Here is a 20,550-nt window from a genome sequence, read left to right as displayed (position 1 = left end):
AGTAATCGTTAAATTCGAGTAACATGCTTTAACAGTACTATTATAATAGAAAACATAACATTTTTAGTAAAAATTAAATTCAGTTTGTATCAATGTGGGAATAATAATTTAAAATGAATAAAAGTTTTAAATCTTTCGCAGACCATATTTTAGCTCTTGCAGACCACTGATTGGGAACCGCTGACCTAGACCATAAGGTCAAAGGTATATTAGGTTGTGAAATTTCCCACTCTTTCCATTGCCAGGGTCAAAACTATGTGTTTCCATTGAAAAAAACAGACTTGGCCCTCAAATGATCTTGAAGGTCACATCAAAGGTCACCAATTGATTGGGCCTTTGAAACCCTACAACTTTTCTAGAAACCTTTTTCTTAAAATAATGAGATCCAAGTAAGTTATTTCATTGTCTCAAGATAAAAAAAAACACCCTGTGTGTATATATGTAATACTTCTGATCACTTATCCAGATCTCACATTTTTGATAGTAATGAACACAAAATCATACATAAAAAGTATATTTGCTAAAATATGTATGAATAATCAAAACTTTAACAAAAACTTTTAATCTACCTAAAAGAATGGGAATCTTATGTATATTATTTTTGGATTTTTTTTGTATTGGATATAATTACTTCTACTTTCCTGGCTGTTATGTATACATAACAAGGGAAAGTGTTGGAATTTTGTCAAATTTGACCCTTCAATTTTTTCCAAATTTCCAAATTTTGAGACTTCTGAACTCAAAACAGTAAAAAAAAAAAAAAAAAAAACAAATTCCATTGATGTGTGTGTGTGTTGGCATGTATTTCATTTAATGTCTCGGGATGGGTTAATGATGAAGAAATAAAATTTGGTGTGGTAGTTTGTGTGTAAGGGACATTGATGCTATTAAACTTTGGTGATTAAAGGTCAAGGGAGTAAGGGTACGTGCTACGTGGCAGTGTCCCACGATCACAAGCAGAAATAATCTTTGTATGCATGTCCACCTTGCGAGTGACTTCTGTCCATAGTGGACGTGTGTTGTTTGCAAAATAGCGGCGAGATGACTTCATCAAATGCTTGCTATGGAAAATATGACAAGCCTTAAAACGGTAAATTTGACAGGTAACTGTTATCACTAACTAGATACAAACAAATGTAAAGAATCTTCATAGAATAATAAGTTAAAAAAAGTTTTATTTTTAAAATGTTACATTTATAAAATCAGAAATTATTAAATTATGTTAAAGATTATTAATTAAAGTACATACAACATATATATATGCAATTTATTTGTCATTCTGTTTAACTCATCTACAAAATCAGCCATTTTCTTCTTTGGAAGCATGAACAGTGGAAACGGCAATCAAACTTACTTGGTAGCTGCTTCCTGCATGTGTGTGTAGAAGCATCATCTGGTGGTCGCTGCATGCTAAATACGGTTACTCCGGACACTCACAGTTGCTTGAACCAGTTTGTACACTTCTGCTTGGAAGCGTGTTCATGCTCACAGTCGCTGGATGCTGCCACATAGGACATACCCTAAGGAGATAAAGAGGTGTCACGTGTCATATTTCAAGATGGGTTGGGACTTAATGAAGGTGTTATTCATTTGCATTTGCAATTTTTTATAAAACTAATCATTACCCTCAAAATTAAGCCTTTTGCCATTTTATAATAATTAAAAATATAAACATTTTTTATAACAAAATCTCATAACAGATGGCACCATACACAATTTTATTTATTATAATTAAAAATATACTGTAAAAGTTATTTTTTAACAGCTGGGAAAGTTACACAACTTCTTGCTGGATTTTTTTATTATTTCGATTTTATCTTCAATACTTTGAAAGAGATAAGATCTAGTTGAATATGTAGAATTACCTTCTACAAAAATTTTCTTTGCATATTTTATAAGTAAATTAGCTTTAAAATTTCTAATTACTGTTGTTATAATTATTATTATTATATTTAATTGTTAATATACATAATATCTTAGTTTTAAAAATGATAATTAAAATTTCTATAAAATGTATAATAATTTTTTCGAATTTCATTGCCACATGTTTATACAGTATAGAAAAGATCTTTTTTATTTAAAACTAACATTTTTTAAAATTTCTTAAAAAATTCTTATATTTTAATTGTAGGAGATCAAGCGGGTGAGTGTAGAGCTCATGGAAATTTAGGATCTGCATATTTTTCTAAAGGTAATTATAAAGAGGCACTTACAAGTCACAGATATCAATTAGTTTTGGCAATGAAATGCAAGGATACGCAAGCTGCTGCTTGTGCTCTTACAAGTTTAGGCAAGTATTTGTTATTTATTACATCTCTCTCTAAATCAGTGCAGTGGTTCTTAACCTTTTAGTGATGAGGGACCATTTATCAAAATTTTTCTCTTGCCATGGACCACGAGCTGTTTGGCAGTAATATAAGTTCTTATAAAGACGACCTATAAATTAAACATGTATAAAATTATTCGAAACCAAGAGTATTATATTATTTGCGAAAATGTTACATTAATTATATTATTTTAGTGCAATTTTTGTAACTGCATAGTGTTTACCAACTGCTGGATTCTTTGTTCAGTGCTACTAAAAGCCAAACGCATGTCAGCACTGGCATCCAACCGATTTCGATGTTAATTTTTAATTAATTATCAAAAGCACTGAGAATCCTTGCTCGCATAAATATGTGGTTGAAAATAAAGTTAGGTACCGTAAAGCAATTTCTCGAATTTTAGAGAAAGCAATAGCTTTATGGCTCCAAAAATCTTCAAGATTAATTCCTGTCTTGAAAGTATTCTTGCAGTTACTATCGTGTTACATTTCAATTAACTCTTTTTGTATTTTATCCGGCACCTCAGAAATGTTGACTATGAAAGGATTGTGGATCAGTTTCTGAATAACACCTTTCAGGAGGTCTTTTAAAGGAAACTGGCCCCTATTTAGGTGTTACAAACGCGGAGAAAACCCAGAGAACTCCACGTGGCCAGCCCGTCCGAACGCAGTGGGAACCCGCAATCAAACTCTCAGTGTTTAGCGACAGAACCGCTCAGCCACTGGTGGGCATCTCAGCACACTGTCAATAATTGGGTTCAATGTATCAAATGCAGAAAAATTCTCTCTTTCAAATTTGCTGATCAATAGGTCAATTTTAGCGATAAACGTACTGATTTTATCTTCAAATGCAAATATATTGCTAGTGCCTTCCAATTTCATATTTCCTGACTGTTGTAGATGAAGGTTCAATTTATTTAGTCTGTGCAAAAGAATCCACTAAATAAGCAAAATGTATTTGAAATTTGAACTGACAAAACTTGTCGTCATTTATTTAATAATTTTAGGATGACTTCATGGACCACTTTGGGTGCTTTCAGGGACCACCAGTGGTCCATGGACCACTGGTTAAGAACCACTGCTCTAAATAAAAATAAATCTTTATATATTTTTCTTATATTCTTAAAAAAATATTCACACCAATTCCACCATTAATTAAAAAATAATACATAATTTGCAACTAAACATCTCATATTTCATACAGCAACGTCTACAATTAAATGTTTGCTAATAATTTTCTGATAACTATCTGTTTCACGTATCTAAATGCCTTTTACCAGTGCGCGTATCATCCACAACAAAGTAATTACAAACGTTTTCGAACCTAATGGTTCTTCATCAGGTAACGATCCCCTAATGGAATACGCTTTGATTCAAAGTTGTGAAAAAATATGATCCGGAATGTTGTCCCAACCTGATGATGTCAATACGGACCTGCGCGCTAAGCATGTTGAGTTCTAACTTATAGTTTTATCTGGTAGGGCCTGCCATGCTGTCGATAGAGCTATTTCGTCCTTGTAGTTAATGCAATTTCCTTCATTAATAGCATTAAGGCATATGTAGATCGCCTCCAGCCATCTGAGGTGGTTAGCGCGGTGGGTGGTGTGAATGACCTTTGCCTGGGCAAAAATAGGTTCTTTTGGATAACTTTCTGAATGAACCCTGATTATTCATCAGTCTTATTATTGTATTTAATTGTAATGAAGATAAGATAAATTATTGCTTTGTGACATGTTGATATAATTGTTCAGTCACTGTTGCTAGTGTTTTTGTCACTAAATGTCACTCCATAAATTATTCCATATGTATGTGTATTCACAGTTTACATCTTTTGTACAACTTTTATGACTCAGCTCTTCTAAAATCAAAAAATTCTACATCACAAATACCCATTTTTTTAAAGCTAACCTTTTTTCATACATAGTCAAGAATTCTTTGACACTTTGGCTTTCATCAAATCTGCCAAGGTCAAGATGTCTTGACAGGTTTTTTAAGGTAGTTTGACTCTGCTTTATGTTCACTTTGTTTTTACTCAATTCTGCAATATTCCAATATTTTCCTGCAATGAGTAAAAAATTTTCTATTCTGATTTCTTCCTATCATATTTAATGGTTCCACTTATCAGATTGAATTTTTCCAAATTACAGGGCTCTGGAGTTGGAGTCATGGAGTTTTGGTGTTTGAGTCAGAGTTGTCAAAAATCAACAGACACCAATTCCTTTTTACTTTCCCAACTTGTTGTGTATATAAAGTGGAAAAGTATTGGAATCATGCCAAATTTGACCTTCAACTTTTTTTTACAAATCTTCATGTTTGGAGACCTCCTGAACTCAAAAAATGTCAATTAAAGGGATATAGTTCATGTATGTGTTGGCATCTAATTTGTTTAATTTCTTTATTCTCTGTTCTGAGATATTAAACAATATCTTGAAATGGATAAAGTTTAAGAAAAGAAATTTGGCACAGTAGCTATTATGCTGTATAAATGCTATTAAACTTTGGTTGTTAATTAAAGGTCGACAGGGTGCAGACATAGAAGGGGTCATGTATCATATCTCCAGTGTGATCGAACTTAATGAATATTTTACTCGTTATTGGTGTTCAAAATTTTTTTTATAAAATTTATCTCTACCCTCAAAATTAAGCTTGAGTTCTAATATGAGCACAGACAGGAAAGGAAATCTTACAAAATTTGATGATTTTTACAATGTACTGGAAAAAGTAAATCAAATTGACAGTTCTTCAAATTTGGATGTTAAAACATCAATACTGCACTATCCAGACATTATCCAAGGTATAACATTGACCTTTGCAGTATTGCCTCCAACCCAAGTTTCAGTAATGTGTTTATTTTCCACTCTTAAAATTATTAAATCTTATTTAAGAGTTTCCATGAATGCTGACTTAATAGAAGCGATTCATTTTAAAAAGTAATTCAGTTTATAACAGAGATGAAAAATAATAAATTAATCAACATGGCAAAATAAACAACCTTTTTCTTTACCAGTCTAAATGTTATATTTCTTATTCTTGACTTGAGATGCAGACTTGCTCTCCACCGCATGGCAATCACTCCTCGATAACCCCTTAAATTAAATAGGCCAATCCACCCTCATCCAGCCCATTGCAATCTTTTGAGCATTTTCTAAATTTATCTCTTTTTTTATTTTCCAATTTTAACAATTATCTTATCATCAATAGTCATTCGCACATCTTGGTTAAACTCAAAAGATAATTAACAATGTCGATATTGTTTAAACTTTATTAGCAATGACATCACCAGTAAGAAGAAACCTTTGTAAACAGTGATGTCATTTAAATATCTGCTAACAGACATTCCAACCAACCTTATTGTATCTGAAGAAGGCCATTAAAAATGACTGAAAACGTTTGTACTTAGTGATTAAACTGTTAGAAAGAAAGCGTGAAAGGTTTTGTCTTATTTATTTAAGGTTATATATTAAATTCCATTATGTACACTTTTAGTATTTTAGTATTATGTAGTAGTAGTTTTTATGTAAATGCTAATTATATATATATACATATATATATATATATATGTAATTTATAATATTAAATATTAATTTTAATTTTATATTAATGTTTCCAGGTCATGTATACACTGCAATTGGAGATTATCCCAATGCTCTTGCAAGTCATAAACAATGTGTACAGTTAGTCAGACAAATGGGAGATAGATTACAAGAAGCTCGTGAAATAGGCAATGTGGGCGCAGTTTATTTAGCAATGGGAGATTTTGGAAAGGCCGTAGATTGTCATTTAGAACATCTTTGTTTAGCTAAACAACTTGGAAATAAAGTTGAAGAAGCTAGAGCTTACAGTAATCTTGGATCCTCTCATCATTATCGACGAAACTTTGAACAAGCAATCACATTTCATAGCCATGTTTTAAGAATTGCTCAAGAACTTGGAGACAAAACTATAGAAGCCAGAGCTTATGCAGGTCTTGGACATGCAGCTAGATGCATGGGTGATTATCAACAAGCAAAAAAATGGCATGAGAAACAATTGGATATGGCATTGAGCACAAAGGTATGTTATTTCTTGTCATTGCTACAAATATATTTTATGATAGTAAATGCAAAGCAAATTAATTATCAACAGTTTTGTAATTAAAACTGAATTTATTAATAATATATTATTTTTAAAGTTGCTTGGAATATATTTTGATTTTGAAATAATATACATGTAACATTAAAATTTAAATGTGGTATTTTATTTCTTCATAGAATGATTCTTCATATTTTTCATTAAATCAGTTTTTTCTTTTATTAGTAATAATGATATACTGTAATAACAAAACTATTTTTTTTTTGCCCTTTGTGCATCAGCTATGATTTTTTTTGTAATAAAGAATGAAAAAGTTATTTGGGTTTTACTCATGCAAGTGTAAACTGTTCATATAAATCATAAAAGATATAAAAATATTTTTTCAGAGATGGGCTGTGGATTTTATTTAAATTACCAAAATGTTAAACTTTCAGACATTTATTAAACTAAATTAATACATTATCTTTTAAATTTAGAGAGAGATTTTTTTAATTCATTAAGAAATATTTTAAAAATTTGATGCGGAGTAGTTATCTAACAAATGATAATACATCAAAATATCATTAAAGTCACATACAAAGCAAATCCTATGGAAATAATGAAGACGAGTCCCTCAACCAGAAACCTATTGTAGTATGAGAAATGTTTTCATAAAATGTCAATTATTCAGTTCAAAGCATCTTATTTTTATAATAATGTACACTCAAACCTGTTTTTGTGCGATTTTTTATATGTGCAATGTGTTTTGTGCAATTATTTTTGTGCAGTACACCAATTTGATTGAAATTCATATACCGCACACAAAAAATCACACAAAACAAATCGCACAAATAAAAAATCGCACAAAAAAAAGACCGCACAAAAACAGGTTTGAGTGTATTTGCTAATTAGAATAAAGAAGTCATTGTTCTAATAAAAAATGAAATTTATGTTTTTTATGACTTTCTGATCATTATTTCTGTATTATTGAAAAACAAAATATTGATTACAACAAGTTTTTCTGTAGGATAACAGAATACATTTGAAAATATTTAAAATATGTGTATATATATATATATATACATAATTTTACACATATCTTTCAAACATAGTGAATAGAGAATGACCCTGTTGCTGCTTAGCAGATCTTTGTGAGTTAAATTTTTTTTTGATTGAAGCCTAGGTTTATAGTGGATTCTCTTATCAAGGTATCATTTTGTTAATTCATTAGTTTTTTCATTCACTTAGTTGTATAAATTTTTCATATTCTGTCTACATTTTGTTCTTACATTGTTTGAAATTTTGATTTAATGCTATATTTCCACTAATTTTTGTCTATCTCTTGTTTCTTAAGAGTTAAAGTTTTGTTGGTAATTCATGGAATCATTGCCTTGGAGACAGTGTTGTTGATTGTCTTCTTGACAGCAGATAAAATTGTCTCTGAATTTTTTTAGCTATTATTTATATCAGCTATAGTTGAAATACTTGTCAGATTTTTCTCAATTGCATGCACATATCTGTCTCTAATATATGTATATCAGAACAACATTTGGGTTAATCAGATATACAATATTCTGCTTTTGTGAAGTTTTCTTTAATGGCAATTTCTTGAATTTAATTAACTGTACAAATTACTGGTTTGTGATTTGATTCATAATCTCCATCAGGTCTTGCCTTACACTTGGTAATTTCTATATGGGAGTTAATGCATTTATATTAAAATGAAGTCAGTTTGTACATTTTATTGGATAAAACCCCTTGTGTGTGCCTTATAATAGCAAGACTCTTGAAGCAGATATTGCTGATGCCAAGCAGATATATGTTATATAATTTTACTAGTTTTTGTCCATTTTCATTTCTTACTTCCAGACCAAAAGAACCAACCTCATTTTCTTATCTTCCCAAGTCACACTTGGCATTGAAGTCAACTATTATAATTAAAATTTCTTGATATCTTAATTTCTTTATAGTTTTTTTTTTAAAGGTCATAGAGCTTAGTTGTCTCTGCTTCATCATGTCCTAGCATTTGAATCACAAAATAGATTTTGGTCATACCTTGTAGGTGCATACCAACCAATAATTTTGTCAGAAATGTGAAAAGTTTTTGTAATATTTTGGCATTTTTGTTAGCCATGAGGCTTACTCTCTTTTGTAAAATTTCTAACTGGTGTTATAGACCTTAAATTAAATGCCTCTTGGCATAGCCACTATGTAACTTAGCTTTGGTCATTCTTCCTGGAGGCTTCTGCTGTACTTATAAGGTCAATATTTATAGAGAAATTGAATTTTAATAATGAAATAAGTACCTCATTTTACAAATTAAGATTTACTTTTATATTCACAGGAATAAGTCATAACATAACATTAACAGTTCTTATAAGAACTGTTAATTTTATGCTATGACTTACAATAATTCATATTTATACATGATCCATAGTAACATATTTATAAATGATAAATATGGACATTAAAATTATTAAAAGATTCATCATTTTCAATCTTTTTGCATTATGTAACTATTTGTGAAGATTTGAATACAGTATCTTTTTGTTAAAATATTTTATTTATTTATTATTTTAGTAAGAATGATACATTCTAAATATCTAAAGTGTACATTTTTTTAATATACAGGATAAAGTTGCAGAAGGTAGAGCCTGTTCAAATTTAGGTATTGTCTATCAACTTCTTGGAGATTTTGATGCAGCAGATAAATTACATCAAGCTCATCTGAACATTGCTAGAACTTTAGGAGATAGAGCAGGAATGGGAAGAGCTTATGGCAATATTGGAAATGCATATAGTGCTATGGGTCGCTATGAACAAGCAATTAAGTTTCATAAACAAGAATTAACAATTTCTAAAGAAGTTAATGATAGAAGTGCAGAAGCATCCACTCATGGAAATCTTGCAGTAGCATATCAAGCCTTAGGAATGCATGAAATGGCTCTCTTACATTATCATAGTCATTTAAATATTGCACAGGAACTTAAAGATACAGCAGGTGAAGCTTGTGCCTTATGCAATCTTGGAAATTGCCATAGCTCAAGAGGAGAATTTGCTCAAGCAGTACCTTATTATGAAAGTTTTTTAAGACTTTCTCAAGAAATATTAGATGTGGAAGGAGAAGCAAAAGCTTGTCACTTTTTGGGTTATGTTCATTATTGCTTAGGAAATTATAAGGTATGTTAATTACTTGTTAAGTGAAATAGTATTAGATCTAAAAGCAGAAATAAGTTGATAGTGATATTAATTTCTTTATATAATAGATTTAAAAGGATTTTAGGAAGATGATGATATTTTTAGTGTTATTTTTAATATATATATATTTTTTAACATTTTTTATAAATAAATTTTTTATATATGTTTAATAATATGTTTTGTTGAAATTAAAATCATACGGCTCAGTAGAGGCAAGCTGTCAAGTAAGTGAGCAAATGAACGAACAAATGGCTTAACAACATTTTCTGTCTATCCCAATTCACATTTTATTAAAAAACTAAAGATATATGTGCCATCCAGACAAAATATGAGTATTGTCATCACTTGCTAATTTTTACCCCTGTATCAAATTAATCAAGTTCAATCCATTCATTCTTGAGATATCAATTTTTATAGATATTTTTCATTTCACTTAAAAACTTTTCTTCGTTTCTTCTTGAGTCGAAAAAGTTGCGTTTTATGAAATGTCCACTAGTGAGGTGCACTCATCATGTTCATCATTTTAATTCTAATTCTTTTTGACAAAATTTAAATTTTTAAATAACACAATGTTGAAATTATTTTTATTTTAAAAATATTTAAAAAATTAAAGAATTATATTAGTCTATATTAATATCTTCAAAAATATACTTGTAAACCTTATAGGCACAGAAACTGCCATCAAGCATGCGTTGATCAATAGTTTTCAAATTAATACCGTTTATTCTTAGATGTACACAAAACACAATACAGTATGACATTTTCCTTCAGTGACTATGTTTTACATTCATAATTATTTCACTATGGAAAGTCATGATATTGGGGTCGTTAAGAAATTGTTCCAACATCAAAAGCTGTAATATTGGTGTCAAGAATTTTTATTATATACAGTTTTTATATCGGTGCCAATGTCATTTTTAATAAAACAATATTTTGGTTTGCAAACTTATGCTTGGCAGTGCATTACAGATTTATTTCATTACTAATTATTCCAAAGTTTATTCTAATATAAACAGTTTGAAGGAATTATTATCACATTATATATACTTTAAAGTAACAGTGAAAGGCATTGTGATCTGTAATGAACGCACTGCCAAGTGTGAGTTTGCAAACCAAAATATTGTTTTATTAACAATAACATTGGCACTGATATAAAAACTGCATATATGAAAATTCTTGACATCACTATTACAGCTTTTGACAGCAGAACAATTACTTGACATCCCTGGTATTATGACTTTCCACAGCAAAATAATTATGAATGTAAAACAGTCATTTAAGGAAAATTTTATATTGTATTGTGTTTTTTGTACATCTAAGAAGAAATGGTATTAATTTGAAAACTATTCATCAGTGCATGCTTGATGGCAGTTTCTGTACCTGTAAGGTTGTCAAGTGTGTTTTGGAGATTTTCTTCACTGAGGCCAGTATATTCTTTATAAAAAAAATCATGGTTTATCATTTTTGATAAAGGTAAATGATGTATTGTACATAATATCAAATTAGCAAATACACTTTGTACAAAAATGACAGCAAAAAATTATTAATCATATACATTTCTATTTAACTAAAATATTTGTAGAAACTTAATTCATTTTTAATGTTATTTATTGTACAATAGATCATGCTTATTAATAAAGAATTTTATGGCTATGTTGGCATTTAATGGATTTGAAATATTTTCATGAGACAGAACTTTTTGGAACATTCTATATTTAAATAATTGTATTTCAGTTATGTTACTATGATATATAAAGTGTTTATGTGGTAATATTTTTTTCTAATAAAAGTCTAAGTTTGATATTGAATTCTGATATCAATGGTATAATAAATTTTAATAGTCTAATTTGTTTATTAGGAAGCAGTTCATTACTATGAAAGAGATTTAGCATTGGCAAAAGATTTACAAGACCGTATGAGTATGGGAAGAGCCTATTGCAATTTAGGATTATCGCATTTGGCTTTGGGAAATTATGAAGAAGCTTTAGAATGTCAAAAATATTTTCTAGCTCTTGCCCAAATGATGAAACATGTTCAGGTAATTTTATAATTTTATTAATTTAATCAATTTAAAAATAGTGTAGATTTTTTAAACAATTGAATTATAATAATCATTTTTATAAATAGTATTTAAATATAGAAAATATAATTGAAATTTTTTGTAATATAATTACAAACAATTTTTCCATATTATAATTTTTTAAGATTTTAAATTAAGAATATTTCTAAGTTAATCATTGTTTACATACTATGTGTCTTCTTAATAAACCGCTTTCATTTCTGTCATGTCTTGGTATTTATATATATCTTTTTGCAATGAAAATCATTGCAAAAAGATATATGTTTTACTTGTTCCAAATATATAAGATCACATTAATTTTAGTTAATATCAAAATATTACTGGCTATTTCTGTAAATAATCCTGGGATTAATTATAAAATACTATGTGGCTTGAGTGTAAAATATTCACAACAAAAATAAGGCCAGGTTTACTGTTGGAAACTTATTTATTAATGAAAATTATACTTTCATTTATCAAAAGAATCACGATTTATCAGTTTCTAAATTGTTGTATTCCAATATTTTGATACTATTCTTATTCACTTCTTCTTTGGCATTATTATTATTATTTTATATTAGGCTTTTCTACATTCTTCAGATTTTCCAAGTCCAACTGCTGTGCAACCACATAAACTTTGTGTTTTTGAAACTGAGAAACAGATATTGTAGTTGAAACAATTACTTTGTTAGTATTGATGGTAGTTACATGCAGTTCAATGGAAACAAAAAATAATCAGCAGTTTGTGACATATGGAAATAATCAGTCAGTAGAATAGAGTAGGAAAATGAAAAACACAACAGCACAATAAAAAATTCAGCGTAACAAATGAGAACTCTCAATAGAATTGCAAGAAGGTTAGCTTTATAAGAGATTGGTCAAGAAAAATATGTGGATGAATTAATTTGCAGATAAATAATAGATTGTTGGAAAAAATATATATTTTTTTCTGTTACTGGTGTCTAAAATTGATATAGCATTGCTCAAGAGAATTATTTATTTTTGATGCAACATTTATTGTGAATGTTGCTGTCTGATAAAAAATAATGTTACCTTATTATCTAATTTTTTAATAATTTCTAAAATTAAAAATATTAATATGGTAATCTGTCAATTAATCAATGTTTAATAACATACGGATTAAATGGTAATAAATTATTATATTAAAATTATCACTAGTCTCGTACTTTTTATTAGTTTATTATCACTCAAAAATTTAAATAATTCAATTAATTTAGACAATATTTTAATGTTTTTATTATCTTATTTTGAATCATTGGAATTAACTTGTTAATGAATTATAATTGCATATTGAAATTTTATTTTTTCAGGGAAAATTTAGAGCTTTAGGAAATTTAGGTGATGTATTAATGAAAATGAAAAATACAACTGAAGCTGTTAAAGTTTACCAAAAACAATTAGTAATATCAAAACAAAGTAGAGATAAAGCATTGGAAGCTGCTGCCTATGGTGCTCTTGGTTTATGTCATCGTCAAATTCAGTGTTATGATAAAGCATTAGGCTATCATACCCAGGTATGTTAAAGGTTTTTGCTTTTGTAGGTAACATAAAAATAGTTTGATTATTAAATTGCATATACAGTAGACACTCTATAACTTGAATGGGAAAGGACAGAAAAAAATATCAAGTTAACAAAATTTTGAGTTATAGAAACTACCATTATATTAATGAGATAAATGTAAATGTCACAATACAAACAATACAGTTAGACTTAAATACATTATAGTTTATAAAAAGAAATATTTATTATAATGAAGAATAGTATTGATAATTTTTAATACAAGTTAGATGATAATTCTTTCATTTTAAAATAATGAATCAATTGAATTGTCATTTGCATATTAAAGTTTTTTTATATTAAACATTAACATAAAATTTAAATCAGTTTATAAATATCTGGAAATAATTATTGTGTGTATATAAATTACAATAACCATTAAATAATTTATAACATTTATTTTTAGGAATTAACTATCAGGCAAGAAATGGGTGATGTGAGAGGTGAATGCAAAGCACTTGGTCATTTAGGAGCTGTTCATGTATCATTAGGAAATTATACTCATGCAATTAAATGTTATGAAGAACAATTGGAAAGGGCAAAAGAATTAAGAGATTGTAATCTTGAAACTCAGTCTTTAGGAAACTTGGGCATTTCACATCTAAATATGGGTCATTTTGAAGATGCCATTGGTTATTTTGAGCAACAACTAGCGCTATTAGAACAGGTAATTTAATTTACAAATGATGTAAAAATATTATTAATTTTAAAAATAAATTTAATTGTAATAATTCCATTTTTGAAAGTTTTTAAACATATATTAATAATGTATTAATTTAAGAAAAACTGATGTTTCATGGAAGGCTTAAAATGACTTTATCGATCTGAAAAGTAGTATAGTTTTTAAGATAAAGTTAAAACATTCATAAAAATAAAACAAGGATATTTTACTCTGAAAAATAAGCATCCTCACAATTAATAACATTTTCCCAATGAGAAACAGGTTTATAAATTTCCTTCTTATAAAATTCTTTGTCTTTAGAAGCAAAAAAACTTGATCAATTCCTTTTCTAATCTCTTCAGTTTTGAAATTATAAATTGTTGGTTAAATGTGTGATTGCCAAGTGATAAGAAAAGATGAAAATGGGATAATCAGAGGTCTGGTGAATTTGGGGTGGGGTAGAATTTCTGAAGAAAGGCTATGAAGCTTTTTATAGTCATTCTTGAAGTGTGCAGTTTTACATTATCTTGAATAAAGATATTTGCTATTAATCAACAATAGTCATTTTTGGAGACACTTTTCATTTATACATTGCAGCTGAGAAAACGTCTTCTATGATTGACCTGAAGATAAGAGTTTGTAATGAACAGTATCTGTTATTTTCCACTAAACACACAACAAAAACTTTTGTTGATGAAGCGCCAGTTTTGATGTGGAAGGAGCATATTCCTCAGAAGATAGCCAATGATAAGGTCATTTAATATTGCAATACTTTCTGGGGCAGATCAAAAATGTCCAGGACAGAATTTATTTTAGAAAAACAAAAGCAGTTACCAGTCACTGAAGTTATCTCTTTCAAATTGTATGCAACAGTTATAGTGATCCTTCAACTTTTCCATAAATGTCTGATAGGCCTGTTTGGGAATGACACCTTTTTTGTGTCACATTCAATTGTATCTCTGTGATATCTGATGTCTTCAGGATGCTTTTGAGCCTTGGAAAGAGGAAGAAGTCACAGGGAAGCAAATTGGTGAGTAAGGTGGGTGGGGGAAAATAGGGATGTTCTGCTTGGCCAAAAATTCTGTTACACTTGGCACAGAACTCTATTGCATAGCACATTGTCATAATCAGAAGACAATTTGTAAAGGAATTTTTAATGATCTGCATCTCTAAGGCACTACAGAACAGTCTGTAGAAATTGTTCATCAACAGTCTCATTGATTCATGCTATTGATCATCCTGTTTGTGGGTCATCATCAGTTGAAGTGTGGTCATTTTTGATAAGTGAATACTACTGAAATGTTTTGGACTGACTGAGTTCTGTTTCCAAATGCTTGTTGAAACATTTTGTACATTTTGGTGACCATCTTACCAAGTTTCTAGCAAAACTTGATGTTAACATATTGTTTGTTCATCTCATCCATTTCACAACATGACAGTAGGAAATATGCCTGCACCCACTGACAATTGAGAAGTGTTGCCACCCACCATTCTGGCACATGGTGTCAAGATGTAATGTCTTATCTATTGATCAAATTAAAAGCCCAGATAGTATTTTAATAGTGTGGGGTTTGAAAGTGCCAGGCCTGGACTTTGCACAGGCAAAAGAATAAAGGTTAATGTGAGCCTAAGTATACAAAATGGCAGCGCTTCCGGTAACCTCGATGGCAAGTGTTTTTAGAAAAGAAATGTAGATGGCACTGATAGTAATGATGCCTTCGTATGCAAATATCCATCAAAAAATTCCGTTCAGGAAACACGAGGAATAATGTGAATTTCGAATTTTGGTTATGATGTAGACGGATTACGCACGTTGTTAATTTTTTTAAAAGTGTCTGTGTTTTTTTAAAGTTTGTACAATTTACTCGAAGTCTAAAGTTATCGAGGAGGAAAGTTTGTCAATGGTAATTAACATGTTAAACGTGTCCTTAATGTGTTTAATGCATGTTAAATGTCATAAAAGCGTATTAAAGGTGTGTTAACATTGCGTAAGTGAGGTAAAAATTTTGTAAAGGGTTTATATGTGGTTCAAATGTGCGTTTAAAGTGTATAATTGTGTTAAATGTGTTTAAAAGTGTGTAAATGTGTGTTAAACGTGTTAAATTTGTCATAACCAAGGATATGTAATAGCGATTTCCGACCTGAAAGACAACGTGAACGACACATGGAAGGCTAGGTGGCCGTGGATTGCAGGTGCCACCCTCTGTGGAGACGCTTCCTATCCTAGATGAAAAGGCGAGAGATGTGAATCGTAAGACTGTAGTTCTTAAGAGGAGTAAAAGTTTATGTACAATACAGGAAAATTTTGTTCGAACCACTGATGTATAGAATTTCGTAATTCACTTCATCCATGCATCGATTGAATTTATAAGTAGTATGATGACTTTTTTATTTTTTGTTTCTGGTCCAAGAGTAGGAAAAGTAACCAAAAGCAGGGGAAAAAGTAAGTAGCAAATGTACGTTTTAAAAAATGCTTTAGTTTTAAAAAAGTTTAAATATAGGCGCGTTTAGGTTATTGTCAAAGGTTGCCATCTTGTTTGCACATTTGCGTGTGCAAACAAGATGGCGACTGGAAGCGCCACCATTTTGTATACCTAGGCTTACATTAACCAAAATAAATTGTTATTAAATGTCAAAACCTGAAATAATTACTATATGTAATGCAAAAATCTATTTATTAGTAAAAGTATGAATAGATACAATTCAAGAAATAATGTTAGAGAATAACTTGCCATTAAAGATAATTTCTCAGCAAAACAAACCAATTACAGTGATGCCTCGTATAACGTACTTAATCCGTTTCAGGTGCACATCCGTTAAGTGAAACGTCCGTTATACGAAATGCATTTTCCCATAGAAATACATGTTAAAACATGTAATTCGTTCCGCAGCATAAAATAACCGTACTGTATCATAAAAAAATTAACATAGGGTGCGTTCTTTTATTCCTCCGTGTAACTCTGCGTGAGCGACATTCATTTAAAAATTTCTGCGGAAAGCGTTCCTAAATTCCGGTGGGAGTGCATGCCGTCAAACAGCAAAAATGGCCACTTGTAGCAGTAGTTTACGGTGGAAAGCAACATGGCATCCTCCATTACTCAGATAGTTTCGTTTCCGGGTCCAATATGTTGTTTTATGAATGAGAATTTAGAAATTGTTAAAGCGCGAGTTAGCGCACGTGGTGATGTAAGTGTCTTTACGAATTTCTTTTTGAGGCTATTTTGAATGCTCTTTCAACAAATAATCGATTTTATGGTTAAATTTTACAATTGGGACCCTTCTTTTACCTTTTAAAGCTCATATTTTAGAACTATAGTTTCCTCCATCATGATACTATCGATAGCACGGGTGCCGCTATCTTTCTTTCTTTCACCGTCGTTCCTAAATGCCTACAAACAGCAGCGCACTCCCATAGTAGTGGAGACACAACGCGACCACTATTAAAGAACGCACCCATGGAGCAGTCACCAATTATGCCGGAAAGTCCATTGCTCGCAGCCAGTCTGTTGCTCGAGTCACGTAACAGCCAAACAGAAAGTCCGTTGTTCGCAGCGTCCGTTATTTGAGATGTACGTTATACGAGGCACCACTGTATATATAAAACTTTCTCGACAATAGGGGACTAACAGATAAAGCTTGAACTATCTTAGAACTATCTCCACTAAAACAAACTAGCAAAATATGAAAAATTATCAGAAAATCACAATGAATCTTACTAAGTTGTCTATCACCAAGAAACTCTGTCACTTGAACTGGAAAGCCTTTTGTCAATCACTCAATCCTTAGCATCACTTTGTTTGATTTTTTACTTTGTCTCCTTCTTATAGTGCAGTTGGATTGATGTTATAATTATATGCCCACTCAACCCTATTTACATACTTACTTGTTAACACTTCATTCATTCTAGTAATTGGTTCTTAATTTACGTGATTTTCCTTACAAGTAATTTTCTAATAGTTTTATTGGTGTTTTCCAATAACAATTTGGGGATGGGCGATCATTCTTTTTACTTCCTGTGTAAATCTCCCCTGATATGTCATTTCTGGGTTGATGACATCATAAGTTGCTGCCAGCAGTCATCATAGGATGAGTTAATTTTTGAATTTTTGCCTGGGTGAAGTGTGATAGTCTATTCTTAATGAAATAAAATGCCCAAAAAATAAATAGAATAACGAACTAAAATAATTCTCAAACAAAATAGAACAGGTTGGAATCGACTCCTTACAAAGTGATATAGTTAAATACCTTCTATGGTTGCCATATCACTAATATTAGTAGCTTTTTTTTTTATAAGAAATTCTGTTTTAGATATTTTTGATCAGTTTTTGTAATTCATTTTTCATTTAACATCAGTAATTTGTCTAAAAGGAGAGATAAACAAATTGAAAATTTTTAGAATTTGTGAGTTTATGTGGAATCCATTTGCTTAATTTACTTTTCCCAGTCAATGCAAGCGCAGATGAATGGTTTCATTGCTCACATCAAATATTTTTGCAAGCTGTCTACATGTTTGACTTGAATCTGACTCAGTAGCATTCTTTAATTTGTTGTCATCAATGACTTGGTCATCCTTCACAAGGTCCATCTTCAGAAGATTCATCTCCTGACATAAATTTTTAATACTATTTTTAGGTCTTGCATTCACTAACTGTCCCTTCTCTAAATGCTGTGTAAATTCATAAGTAAACATGCTCAAATAACTGTATTTGAAGCTAACATTTTGATACCTGTTCATATTTATTGTAAAACTACATAGTTAAAATTTTTTTAAACAAATTGCTGTGAAAATTTAAACTTAGAATGGATATAACAATAACATGCCATTTACAATAAATGCTACATAATTAACATTTAAACTTGTAACTTTATAAAACTACACAATTTGTTTTGGTTACCTGATACTTAATTTCCAATACAGGTAGCCCTTGGTTTACGTCGCAGTTCTGTTCCTACAAAAGCCGGTGCAAATCAAATCGGCATAAAATGAACCCATATTTGCAGTGAGGTATAGGGTTAGGTTATACATAAGTGAAAAATAAGCAAATAATTTTGTTTATTAATACAATACAAAAATACATATATTATAAATTTAATTTTTAAAATGTATTTTATGATAAAAGAAAGTGAAATGTTTTTATTAAAAAATCTTAAGAAAAACAAATGATATTTCAAAGTTTCGGATCTCTTATATTTTTTGGAAAAAGTTAGATTTTTGTTTTCTTTCATTAAGAATTTCAGAATATGGTCGAATGGATGTGATGATGCTCCTTTTTATATTTGCTCTTCACTCCCAATCATGTCTACTCACAAAGTTCATTTGTCAAACTTTCTATACTTGAAAGGATATGCTTTAGATGGGCCATTTTCATAACTTTTGGAGTTTCTTCTTTGTTTTCATACTTCTCTGACTGTTTACGATCTAATTCTTTGTATAATTATTTATACAAAGAATAATATAATTATAATTTTTCTAAGTCTTCATTTGAGCGTGGCTGATCATGGGCTTCTAAAAGTTCTGTCACATCTTCCAATCCCACATCATGTGCAAGTCTGGTAATGTCTTCAATTAAATTCTCCTGATGTGCTGCTTCTTCAGAATCGTGCATGAATGCTGGCAAAAGTTTACACCAAACTCCATTTAAGGATTTTGCTGAAACTTCATCCCAAGCCGACTGGATGTTTCTAATGCCTTTCAAAATATCAAAAGACTGGCAATAGTCTTTAACTGTTTTATTTGAAGTGTCTAAAACTCTCATTGTTTCCATGAATGTATTACTGAGATATTAAGCTTTGAAGGTTGCAATAACCCCCCTGATCTGATTCATTGGTTGTAAAAGAGATGTAGTATTGAGAAGCATGTAAACAACCTTGACATCTAATGGTGTTTTTATTTCATCAAGGTTTTAAGGATGTCCTGGAGCATTGTTCAAGAGAAGTCCCTTGGGTGATAATTTATTTTCTTCACAAAAGCGAAGCACAGTAGAGCAAAAATAACTTGTGTACCAATCTGTGAAAACATCTTGTGTGACCCATGCTTTCTTGTTCCATTTCCAATAAACTGGCAACATGTCTTTATTTAGAGCCTTTAATTAAAGCACATGGTGTCTGTGAATGATACACTAACATCAGTTTAAGTTTCAAAGTTCCTGAAACATTGACTCCCAACAAAAGAATTAATGTATCTTTCACAACTTTAAAACCTGGAGCGGAACATTCTTATGAGAAATAAAGTTCGTGCTGGTAACTTTTTCCAATATAGCCCAGTCTCATCAATGTTAAAGATTAGGTCTAGAGAATAGTTGCCTTGTTCTACATAACCCTGAAATTCCTTAGGAAAAGCAACCGCCGCTGCAAAATCTGCACGTGCTGCTTCATCACATAATTTTACACTACGACCAAGATTTAAATCTGATAAACCAACCCTTGCTTCCCAAAAAGTTTCTTCGCCTCCATCTGTCTCCTTAAGATTATCAAAAATTGATTTTGCTTCTTCAGTTATAGCAGCTTGAGTCAATGGAATGTTGTTTTGATTTGCATCATCCGCCCATAACGATAACAATTTTTCCATTTTTTCAAAAATTTTACCTCTACTGTAACTCGCATGTTTTACGTTTACTGCCGTAGACTTTTGATCAGAGTGTTTAATTTTATCTGCATTTTTCATAATGATAGTAACAGTG

The 20,550-nt window shown here is 30.3% G+C and overlaps 1 protein-coding gene across 1 annotated transcript in view; it reads left to right on the top strand.

Annotated features, from left to right (window-relative positions):
* LOC136975295 (tetratricopeptide repeat protein 28-like) overlaps window positions 1–20,550 on the top strand; it is a 91,246-nt gene that overhangs the window by 42,017 nt on the left and 28,679 nt on the right. The window contains exons 5-10 of the mRNA XM_067270337.1: window positions 2,132–2,290; window positions 5,934–6,376; window positions 9,005–9,553; window positions 11,430–11,609; window positions 12,962–13,165; window positions 13,616–13,876. Coding sequence (XP_067126438.1) covers window positions 2,132–2,290; window positions 5,934–6,376; window positions 9,005–9,553; window positions 11,430–11,609; window positions 12,962–13,165; window positions 13,616–13,876 — 1,796 coding nt within the window. The remainder of the gene's footprint in view (window positions 1–2,131; window positions 2,291–5,933; window positions 6,377–9,004; window positions 9,554–11,429; window positions 11,610–12,961; window positions 13,166–13,615; window positions 13,877–20,550) is intronic.

This window comes from Centruroides vittatus, unplaced genomic scaffold (assembly GCF_030686945.1).
Source record: "Centruroides vittatus isolate TY-2023 unplaced genomic scaffold, ASM3068694v2 contig_370, whole genome shotgun sequence".
In the NCBI taxonomy this organism is placed as follows: Eukaryota; Metazoa; Arthropoda; class Arachnida; order Scorpiones; family Buthidae; genus Centruroides; species Centruroides vittatus.
The sequence above is the reverse complement of the archived record's forward strand: the minus strand, read 5'-3'. Positions and strand labels throughout refer to the sequence as shown.